Source organism: Arvicanthis niloticus, chromosome 15 (assembly GCF_011762505.2).
Source record: "Arvicanthis niloticus isolate mArvNil1 chromosome 15, mArvNil1.pat.X, whole genome shotgun sequence".
Lineage (NCBI taxonomy): Eukaryota > Metazoa > Chordata > Mammalia > Rodentia > Muridae > Arvicanthis > Arvicanthis niloticus.
The window spans coordinates 61,479,714-61,491,843 of record NC_047672.1 but is presented as its reverse complement, the minus strand read 5'-3'; the positions used below and the strand labels follow the sequence as shown (position 1 = coordinate 61,491,843).

At 38.9% G+C, this 12,130-nt stretch overlaps 1 protein-coding gene across 12 annotated transcripts in view; it reads left to right on the top strand.

The window, feature by feature from the left end:
- Positions 1-12,130, top strand: part of Adam22 (ADAM metallopeptidase domain 22) — a 223,724-nt gene that overhangs the window by 174,964 nt on the left and 36,630 nt on the right. For all 12 annotated transcript variants that reach the window (XR_013103903.1, XM_034518878.2, XM_076913095.1 and 9 more), the window contains exons 21-23: positions 1,368-1,473; positions 7,630-7,749; positions 11,161-11,329. Coding sequence is in view for 11 of the 12 variants with exons in the window: in XM_034518878.2 (XP_034374769.1) it covers positions 1,368-1,473; positions 7,630-7,749; positions 11,161-11,329 (395 nt within the window). In the remaining variant the exon portion in view is untranslated. The remainder of the gene's footprint in view (positions 1-1,367; positions 1,474-7,629; positions 7,750-11,160; positions 11,330-12,130) is intronic.

Here is a 12,130-nt window from a genome sequence, read left to right as displayed (position 1 = left end):
TGTGAGTGAGTGTGTGTGCGTGTGTAATATGTATATGTGGTATGGTGTATGAGCAGATGTGCATGCCTGTGCACTCACAGAAGGCAGAGGGGCATGGTATCAGGTATCTTCCCCTATCACTCTCCACCTTATTCTCTTGAGACAGGGTCTCTCACTGAACCAGGAGCTAAGCTAGCATCTAGCAAGCCCCAGTGATCCTCCTGTCTCTGCCCCATGCCTCTGGGGTTATGGGCTCATGTATGCCCATTCTTGGCTTTGTTCATGATTCGAAGCCAAGTCCTCATGCACACACAGTACCTTCTCTTCCTCACTGCACCACATCCTCATGCTTACACAGTGCCTTCTCTTCTTCTCTGTGCCACATCCTCATGCTTACACAGTGCCTTCTCTTCTTCTCTGTGCCACATCCTCATGCTTACACAGTGCCTTCTCTTCTTCTCTGTGCTACATCCTCATGCTTACACAGTACCTTCTCTTTCACTGTGCAACATCTTCAGGATATGGTCGTAATTTTCTACTTGTGGTATCTTGTTAGCTCTTAGAAAGACTTGAGACATAAAGTATTTCAGAATTTTGGATTGGCAATACTTAACTTGTATCACCAATTGGCGTTTGATTAGTTTACAAACGTCTTTGCTATTGTTTGTTTGTTTGTTTCAAGTAAGATTTCATATAGCCCAGAATGGCCTTGAATCTCCTGTGGAACAGAGGATTATCTTGAACTCCCTAATCCTCCTGTCTCTGTCTCCCAGTTGCTGAATTGATAGGCTTTTTGTGGCTGGTGGGAAAATCATATTGTACTGGCAGGTATCTCTGATACACTGGCTTCAGAAAAGACAAAAATCGGTAAAGATGCTGGAATACCTTAACGTTCCACTTGCCTTTCAAAGACTTTGCATAAACTCAATTATCATCTCAAAGCACAATAAAAGTATTTCTTATAGCAGCTAAGAACTAGTAAGCAGGGTAAAAAACGTGCTGCTCTTTCTTGAATTCAATTATGCTGCATAATTTTAGACTAATATTGCCCTTTTATTAATACTGTTTCTGATTGAGAACTTATGCATCAGGTGCTGTGATTAAAATATGTACTCAAGGTTAGTGTCATCCCTGACATAGTGCCAGATCCCGGAATTTTCTCAGTCTGCCATATAACTCCCCTCACAGGTCTACATGTGCTTGCTTTCCTGATCCAAATAAGGTTCCGTGGAAGATGTACCCACGCTGTGTCTGTGATATTGTAGACCTTTAAAAAGTGATAGTACAATTTCTGGTTTTGTCATTGCTAACACGACAGTGAGCATGGCTCTTTACTGTAGCATCCCATGCTATCTCCTTCACTGATGTGCAATCTTTTTCTGCTTCAGAGGTGACAGCATCTGACAGGTACTGCTATGAGAAACTGAACATTGAGGGGACTGAGAAGGGTAACTGTGGGAAAGACAAAGACACATGGACACAGTGCAACAAACGGTGAGTGCTCGCAGAACCTAGAGGTCATTCATCATTCGGTTTACAGACATATATTCCACGTGGGACGTTCCTGTTTAGGGGACTTAATAAGGCATGCTCTCTGGTCTGTTCTCCCCAGTGCTCCAGCATCACAAAGGATGCTAATTCTCAACATGAACCTGGACCTTTCCTAGGGTCCTTGTACAAGGGTAACCAGAAGGTTCTCCTGGTAGTTGCTACACTCTCTCACCTAGACAATACCTCCCAGCACCTCAAGATTGAGGAAGATTGAAGCCACATATCCAATGCTGCTGAGTGAATTAGCTGACTCTGACCTTTTTAAGCTACCGTTTGTCTTTGCCCAAATGTCTCAGTGTTTCACTGTCCCATGTAGATAGGAGTAATTGACCCTATCTTTCCTCTGTACGTTGTCAAAACATGGATCATGGTTGTTTTCCCCTTTGCTCCCTGCCACTTATTGTGGAGTATCCTCCTGTTTCCATTGTTGTCAATAGCACAGCCAAGCCCTCTAAGTCTAAGGACTACAAAATCCCTTGAGCTCTCTCTGCTGGAATTCTCAAGCATCCTATTACCAGAACAGTCTTCTAAACCCCTTTGAATGTGTCAGGTCTTTGCTCAAATTTCAATAGCTCCACACAGCTAGTTAACAGAGTATTTATCCTGTAATGAAAGTACACTGTGCTGAGCAGGTTCACCATCTCACGTTGGTGAGCCGGCCATAGCATTATGAAAGTCATTTCCTAGATGAAGAAACCAAGGCGAGATCAGTGTCTGGGCCCAAGAGCATGTAGCTAGGACTGGAGAAAGAATTAGTGTCTGCTATTCTGCTATCAGAATGCTCTCTCAGTTTTTCTGCTGAAAGTCTGTGGTCTTAATTAACAAATGAAATGGAATCCTAGACTGGGCACAGAAGTATATACCTTTAACCCTAGCACATAGAAAGCAGGGGGAGATGGATCTCTGGGTCTGCATAATGAGTTCCAGACCAGGACTATGTAGGGAGATCCTGTCTCAAAAAAAAAAAAAAAAAAAAAAAAAGTGGAAGAGTTAGGGGAAGTCTTCCACTGGGGTCCCATGCTCAGTCCAATGGTTGGCTGTGAGTACCTGCATCTGTGTTAGTCAGGTGCTGTCAGAACCTCTCAGAGGACAGCCATACCAGGCTCCTGTCTTTGAGCACATCTTGGTTGGCATCAGCAATAGTGTTGGGGTTTGATGTCTGCAGATGAGATGTATCCCAAGGTGGGTGGTCTCTGGATGACCTTTCCTTCGGTCTCTGCTCATTTTTTGTCCCTGCATTTTCTTTAGACAGGAACAATTTTGGGTTATAAATTTTGAGATGGGTGGGTGGCCCCATTCCTCAACTGGGGGTCATGCGTATCTACTGGAGGTGGTCTCTACAGGTTCTGTCTTCTTGCTGTTGGGCATTTCAGCTCATGTCCTCCCCAATGGGTTCTGGGAGCCTCTCAAATGTAACGCGCACCCCCCCCCCAGCCCTTTACCATCTGTGGAAGAGAAAACATGAGAGGCAGAGATCGGGTAGTTACTGCAGAATGAGAACTTTTACTCAGTATCACACACGTGGAAAACGAGGAAGGGCTGAGATGTGGAAGGGGCCTGGCTTAAATACAGTCTAGAGTGACGTATTCACTTCTGATTGGCTGTTTGCTCACCACCCAATATTCAGTGACTTTGGTGGGCTCTCTGCCTTTGCATCTGCGCAGTTAATTGTTTACTTCTGGGAAAACACGAGGCTAGCGTCAACTTGGGGTGGCAGATTATATTGCGGCTTCCAACACTCAAATCCCTAGTGTTTGGGACTTTCTAGTGCCCCCCCTTCATCCCTCACTGGTACTTATTCTATTCATTTTCCTGGCCTCTAGACTTCTCTCCCATCTCCGCCCATGTCTGATCCTGCCCCCCCTTTTCACTCCTCCTACCCTCTCCCACCCAGGTCACTCCTTCCCTCTGCCTTTCTGGATTATTTTTGTTTCCTCTTTAAGTGGGATTTGAAGCATCCACACTTTGACCTTCCTTCTCGTTAAACTTCATATGGTCTGTGAGTTGTATTCTGTGTATTCTGAGCTTTTGGGTTAATATTCACTTCTCAGTGAGTACATACCATGTATGTATATCTTTTTCTGGGTCTGGGTTATCTCACTCAGGATGATATTTTTCTAGTTCCATTCATTTGCTTGCCAAATTTGCAAAGCCCTCATTTTTAATAGCTGAGTAGTGTTTCATTGTGTAAATGCATCACATTTTCTGTATCCATTCTTCCATTGAGGGACACATGGGTTGTTTCTACCTTCTGGCTATTATAAATAAGGCTATGAACACAGTTGAGCATGAAGACATGGGTCTTCAGGTAGAAGAAGTATTTCAAATTTTCTAAGGAACTGCCAGATTGACTTCCAAAGTGGTTGTAACAGCTTGCAATCCCACCAACAATGGAGGAGTGTTCATTTTTCTTGACATCCTCACCAGGATCTGCTGATGCCTGAGTTTTTGATTTTAACCATTCTGACTAGTGTGAGGCGGAATCTCAGGGTCATTTTGATTTGCATTTCCCTGATGACTAAGGATGTTGAACATTTCTGTAGGTGCTTCTCAGCCATTCAAGATTCCGTGGTTGAAAATTATTTGTTTGGTTTTTTAAAATTGGGTTATTTTGTTTTCTGGAGTCTAACTTCTTGAGTTCTTTATTTCTTCCCTGACCAAGTTATCATTGGATAAAGAGTGGTTCAGCTTCCATGAGTATGTGGGCTTTCTGTTGTTTTTGTTCTTATTGAAGACCAGCCTTGTTCACGGTGGTCTGATAGGATACATGGGATTAATTTAATTTTCTTGTATCTGTTGAGGGTTGTTTTGTGTCCAATTATATGGTCTATTTTGGAGAAGGTACCATGAGGTGCTGAGAAGAAGGTATATTCTTTTGTTTTAGGGTGAAATGTTCTATAGATATCTGTGAAATCCATTTGGTTCATAACTTCTGTTAGTTTCACTGTGTCTCTCTTTAATTGCTGTTTTCATAATCTGACCATTGGTGACAGTGGCATGTTGAAGACTCCCACTGTTATTGTGTGAGGTTCAGTGTGTGTTTTGAGCTTTAATAACATTTCTTTTAGAAATATGATTGCTCTTGCATTTGGGGCATAGATGTTCAGAATTGAGAGTTCATTTTGGTGGATTTTTCCTTTGATGAGTGTTATGTATTCTGCCCATCTCTTTAGATAATTTTGGTTAAAAGTGTATTTTATTGGATATTAGAATGGCTACTTCTGCTTGTTTCTTGGGACCATTTGCTTGGAATTTTTTTTCCAGCCTTTTACTCTGAGGTAATTTCTATCTTTGTCATTGAGGTGTGTTTCCTATATGCAGCAAAATACTGGGTCCTGTTTACATATTCAGTCTGTTATTCTGACTCCCAGGAGGTCTGTCACAACCAAGCTCACAGATGAGACCCCCACCCTAATACCAGCCCTAACTGGTACCCCCATGGAGCCCAGTGGACACGAGACTGATCTTCAGGTGATATATCTTCCTTCAGATCTGCAGCTCTTCCCCAGGAAGATTGGGCACTACACACACACACACACACACACACACACACACACACACCTGCACACTCAGAGACAGCCAGACTCCTAGGATATCTGTCATAACAAGGTTCACAGAAGGCCTGCTCTAATACAACTCACAGGACTCCACTTGCCTACAAGGAGGAACAGGCTCCAGTCAGAGACAGCAAGGCCAGTTAACACCAGAAATAACCACATGCCAAAAGGCAAGCATAAGCACAGAAGCAATAAAAACCAATGCTACATGGCACCATCAGAACCCAGTTCTCCCATCACAGCAAACCCTAGATACCCTAACACACCTGAAAAGCAAGATTCTGACTTAAATTCCATCTTATAAAGATGATAGAGGACTTTAAGGAGGACATAAATAACTTCCTTAAAGAAATATAGGAGAACACAGGTAAACAGGTAGAAGCCCTTCAAGAGGAAACACACAAATTCCTTAAAGAAATACAGGAAAATATAATCAAACAGGTGAATGTATTGAAAAAAAACCATCCAGGACCTAAAAATCAAAATAGAAACAATTAATAAATCACAAATGGAAGCAACCCTGGAGATGGAGGAAAGAGATCAGGAGTTTCAGATGCAAGCATCACCAACAGAGTACAAGAGATAGAAGAGGGAATCTCAGATGTAGAAGACACCATAGAAGATATTGACACAACAAAGAACATACAAAGTACAAAAAGCTCCTAACCCAAAACATCCAGGAAATTCAGGACACAATAAAAAAAGACCAAAACTAAGAATAATAGGAATAGAAGAGAGTGAAGATTCCCAATTCAAAGGTGAGAAAACATCTTCAACAAAATCATAGAAGAAAACTTCCCTAACCTAAAGAATGAAATGACCATAAATATACAAGAAGCCTACAAAACATGAAATAGATTGGACCAGAAAAGAAAAGCCTCCTATCACATAATAATCAAAACACTAAATACACAGAACAAAGAAAGAGTATTAAAAGTGGTAAAGGAAAAAGGCCATGTAACATGTAAAGGAAGACCTATCAGAATTACACAAGACTTCTCAACAGAGACTCTAAAAGGAAAAAGATCTTGGACAGATGTCATACAGATCCTAAGAGAACACAAATGCCAGCCAAGGCTACTATACCCAGAAAAACTTTACTATTCTTAATACCTATAGTATATTGCCCTATGTTAATGTATTTGTTGGCACTGTTAATTTCTTAGATGCAGTCTTTACATCTGTACCAACACCAGTGAGAAATTCATCCATTCTTCAAGGCCCATTTGAAAAAAAAAAAAAAAACTTGCTCTATAAATTATTTCTTAATTGGCTCTCCAAGTTCCTCTCTGAACTCCCACAGACATAGGCCTTGTGGTATTCTTATGGCCCATATCCTCAGTTCATTATTTTGTACATGCTTATGTATATGCTGGGTCTTCTTACACAGTGGAATCATGTTCCGCATCTGTTATAGATTTTAAATCACAAACGTTAGCATCCATAAATGAAACTAAAAAGGATTTAAATATTTCTTCTATATTTTGTTTAGAAGACATTAATATATTTAGAATATAATTTTATATTTGCATGTATTTCTATGTTTAAAATACTTTTAGAGAATGCACCTTTTATATATTAGTGATAACTATAGATGCCCATTTTTCTGTTATCCATCATATAAATTCTGGTGTTTTCATATGTTATTTTGTTGCTATGTTAATCAATTAGTGGGCTTTTGGTTATTTGTTTAATTTGTTTTGTTTTGTTTTTTGAGTTTCTCTGTGTATAGTTTTGGCTGTCCTGGAACTTGCTCTGTAGACCAGGCTGGCCTTGAACTCACAGAGATCCACCTGCCTTTGCCTCCTAAGATTAAAGCATGCACCATCACTACCCAGCTTAGTGTTTATAAGATTTAAATATGTCATCACTATTGATGACCAAAATGTTTTTGTTAAAAGAATATATAAAACAATATTTTAATACAGCAACTTACCTCTTAATTTCTGGACATAAATGATTTGTTTCGAAGGGTAGTGAGGCTTTTTGGCTAGGAATCTCCACGAGCAGTGAATCACATCCTCTTTGCTTTTGGGAGACAGGATGCAGAAGTATATTATATACTTCTGCATATATATATGTTATATATATATGTTAATATATTAACATATATTAACATATATGTTATATATATGTAATATATATATATATATTACAGAAGAATATTCAGACAAAGTTTACTCATTTACCCAATACTAAACAAGTTTATCATATCCAGCAGGATATGGTATGCAAATCATTCTGATAAAAGGTGTATTTGATGGATAATTTTCCTTAACCAAATACTTGAACTGATAGTCAATAAAAGATAATAATCTAGGGAATTATTAGGATTTTGGATCACCATTTGGAGTTTTAGAAAAGTTAGTTTGAGACCTGTAGTCAACCCAATATTGGCTTATTTTATTTTGCTTAGCATACACATAAGTAATGTTGCTGATGGATAATAAATATAAAAGAGAAGATACTACTTCAGAAATACAAGCTTTGTTTTGTCTTTGGGAAAGAGATCAAGTCAATAACTGGTACTCTTTTAACACAGGGATGTGCTTTGTGGTTACCTTCTGTGCACAAATATTGGCAATATCCCAAGGCTCGGAGAGCTTGATGGTGAAATTACATCCACCTTAGTTGTGCAGCAAGGAAGAACGTTAAACTGCAGGTAATCATCTCACCATTCTGTGGTTCACTAGTCACTTTACTTCCCAGGAATGCAGCTAGACCTGCTACTGTTCCCAGCGTATGTGCTTGTTCATAGTCTGGACTTAAGTGTGGTTCATAAATGTGATTATGTAAATCGTAATAGAAAAATGAAAAGTAGATAAGAATGATATGTGGGAATTGTTACATGGTTGCTGAAATTATGTTTAGTTACTCAGTAAAATCCTGAAGGGTTTGGCTTACATTTTCTTCTTAGTGAGAGGATGGAGACTTCTGGATAGAGTCAGTCATCATAAGTCTGCATTTCATTTTGCTTCTTTCTGAAGTTCCATGAAATTAAATTTTCTTTGGGAGTTATATATCTGCAGAAAAACTCAAACATGAAGTGGAGGCAGCAACCATTCACATCTGGAATATGTACAACTGACTCTGGGGCTCACACTTAGGAGAGAGAGCCTTTGAGAAAGTTGAATTTGTAGGTCAGTAACTGAAATACCGTGTAATGTCTTGGAAGCCTTAGAAATTGGAGCATAGTCTACTGTTCAAGAAGGGGTTAGATGAGTTTCACAGCAGGTTTTTAAATAAAGAAGTTATATGGAAGTTTGAAAAACAAAAAGGAGCCTAATGCATAGATTCCTTTGGTGACTCAGCCACAAAGGGGCTGACCCACACTTCCATTGGAGATCCAGGCCTTGTCTCCACAGAGAATTAAACAGAACATTCCTAAATTGAAGGGTTGATACCAGGGTCATATGGAAGTGGTTCAGCTTCAGGGAATGCTCACTGAGAATACAATGGAAGTTTCCATCATCATTACTGACTAGCATGCAAAGAAAATCACTAACGTGGAAAATCAGGGTGAACAGAAAACCCCAAGAGATTTTTTATCACAAAGTCAAAAATTAGTGTTCTACTTTAATTAATCAGATCATGGAAGAGAAAGATTCTGTTGAAGTGAACCTTAGTGGTTGGAATTGTCCCTGGAAGTAGGACTGGAAGTAAAGAAACTGAACAATGAGAAAGAACTCGACAATTAGAATAGAAATAAAGAAGAACAGAGAAACAGTAAGGAAGAAATTGTCCCAGAGTGATGTCAGAGACAGATGTGAGCCTCGTTGTGGAAGCACTGTAGGACAGAGAGGAGAGTCTTCAAGTTTCCACAGAAGAGGCTCAAGAACTAGGGTGCCTTAAGGTTTATCACCTGGAGTCTAGGGAATCAGAAGACACTGGAAAAATTATTTGTAAATTACAATTATCTGTCAGAGTCAAACCAGGGCCCCTTGGGCTCACCTCTAATCCCAGCTTAGAGGCTGAGACGTGAGAAGGATGATTTCCAGATAAGACTGGACTACATAACACAATCCTGTCTTTAAAAAATCAGATATATACCTTGAGACTATAAAATGACATTTTAGCATGCAAATTTCTCCAAAATGTATTATTCTACACCTGTCTTCAAAAAGTTAATGAAACAACTTCCCATAAATATGAAGGTTAAACAAAGAGAAAGAAAGGCAAGGTATGGAGGAGGCAAAGTCTCCCACTGAGAGACAGTATCATAATCAAGCTCACAGGGAAACAAACCCAGGGTTTGCAGCTCTGTGCCAGGTACAAGGCAAAACCGGAACACACAGGAAGGCGCTGGTAGAGACTTTAAGAGAGATGTCCACAGTCAGATGAACTGATGCTTAACTATGTTTTCATTGGAGATTAACAGGCAGAGTGAATTAATTTCGTATTAAAGATGGCAAATGCACAAGAACGTAGACAGGTAAACAGTCAACAAATAAAAGAATAATTTAAATTAAGACAAAAGTAATTCAGAAGTTAAAAGCGTTTAATCATAACACTATTGTTTCATTCAACAACCAGCATTTACATAGTTATAATAATGTACATATTTGTTAATGAATAAATAAAGCTTATGATGAAAGGATAGAAGATAAATTGTGTATAGAATTGTCAAGGGAAAAAAGAGATAAGTTCTCTTATTGTTTATAGAGAAATTAATTGATAATACCTACAGTTGAAAAATAAAAAAAAAATCAGTGAAATGTAGACATTTTGAGGCACAAAAACATCAAAGAATCAATAACATAAAGAAAGTGGTTCTCTCCTAGGAAGGATGTGAAGCAGGAATATTTCATTTAAGAAACTAATATATGTAATTCGAGGAAAATGACTCAGTTGGTACACATAAGGACCTGAGTTTGGTCCCTAGTACCCATGGAAGTCATGTCAAAAATTGAAGACATCAGTTCATACCTCTATCCCCAGTACTGCTAAGGCCAGACAGAAGGGTCCTTGAGGCTTGCTGGCCAGTAAGTCTAGCTGAATCAGTGAGTTCCATTATCAGTGTGGTCACCCCTTCTCAAAACAGAAGGTGAAGAGCAACTAAGAAATACACTCAATGTTGACTCTTGGCCCCCACACATGTACACGCACTTATACAGACACACATGTGCATAAACACACGAATACAAGCACAGACACAAAATACCAGCTCATGTATCTTGCTCTACATTACAAATAATTTTGAAAAAATATTAATACAGAGAATTTTGTACTAGCATTGGCGAGGTATCATATGAAAATATTAATTATGTATATAGACTTTCAACTTTTGTTACTATTTTTCTTTTTCTAAAGGAAACCATTTAATCATGCTCTCCTGAGCAGTGAATACAGTGGTTGAGTCATTCCCAAATAGAATTTGTGTATATACAATGTGTAGGAGCAGTATAAATCACATCCAATTCTGATCCTTATTTGAGATACATTTGAAATCCTGAAGCCTACTTAGTGAAACCAGTTGGATTTGCACATAGTATCCAAGGAAAAATAATAAGACTAGTTCTGTACTGGCCTTGCTGTAATAATTTTGTTAAAATTCTAAATATTATAAATATCTCTTAGAAGAATTAGATCAAATTTTCTTTTGATTCCTACATTTAAAGATACTTCTGGGTGTGGTAATGTATGCCTTTGGTACTGGCACATGGGAGATGGAGGCCAGAGCAACAGAAGTTCAAGCCAGTTTTGTTCAGTATGGGGGAATTCGAGGGCAGGGAGAGGGGAATATATGGAGGGATGGGTGTAGACCCTCATAGAAGTAGCAGGAGAGGGGATGGGATGGGATGGGGGAAAGGGGATAACATCTGAAATATAAATAAATAAAATAGCCAATTAAAAAAACGAAAAGGAGAAAGACAATTTGATGCTAGTCTGGGCTACTTGAAATCCTATCTCAATGAAACAAAAGAACAAGAATTTAAACATCCTTTGGCTACTGGTTTTTATCAAATAATAAACAGAAGTCCAGAGAAGGGATATTGCCTATTTTTAGTTTTAAACTTAGAGGAGTCTGTATTAACAGAGTCCCATTTTCTTTCTTCACACAATTTGTTTTTAGTGGGGGACATGTTAAGCTTGAAGAAGACGTAGATCTTGGCTATGTGGAAGACGGGACACCCTGTGGCCCTCAGATGATGTGTTTGGAACACAGATGTCTTCCTGTGGCTTCCTTCAACTTCAGCACTTGCTCGAGCAGTAAAGCAGGCACCGTGTGCTCAGGAAACGGAGTGAGTGTCAGAACCTCGCCCGCCCAAGAAAACTGTAACTGTAGCGGTTCCTTAATTATAGCCAATGTGATTACCCATGTTTCTGGTTGATATGTGAACACTAACTTGATCAAAGCTACTTGAATATTTTTGTTGTATAATCAGGAAAGTCTGAGAATACGAAAACTGGTAATTTTCCTATTCAAATTATTCTTCCTTCTGTTGTTATGCTAATAGGATGCCATACAGTATAATGATAGGTTTCCTGTGTGTGATTTAGGAGATGGATTTTAGCAAACTACAGTGAATTTTTTTTTTAATGGAGAGAAGGAAGAGTGAGCCACTCATTATTTATTTAAATATGTAGGTAAATATAGCATTTAACTACTTAGGTCATCTTGGTACAGATGAATCAGCAGTAACCCTAAATACTTGTCGTAGATATACCAGAGATGACAGCTGAGTTTAAGTCGTGGAAACAACTACATCATCAGGGGAAGTGCTGTTCATGGATGATCAGAAAGTGGATTTTAGACATTTTAATTCTGTTCTTTCAGAATTGTGTATTGGGTAGCACAGGTCTTATTTAGGTTCTGGGTCAAACACTTGGTCTCCATGAATGAACCCTCTGAATATATTCAGCTTTCTCATTCCTTCTCAGCAATTGTTTTGATTTCTTTTCTGTTAGCATGTCCTATGATGTTGTTTTTGCCTGCATTACAAAATCTTTAAATGAACTGGTTTATTATCCAATTAAGGCAGAAGACCTTGGTTTGGAATTTGAAGCACAACTCCTGTCCCAGAATCAAGTCCTATGCATAC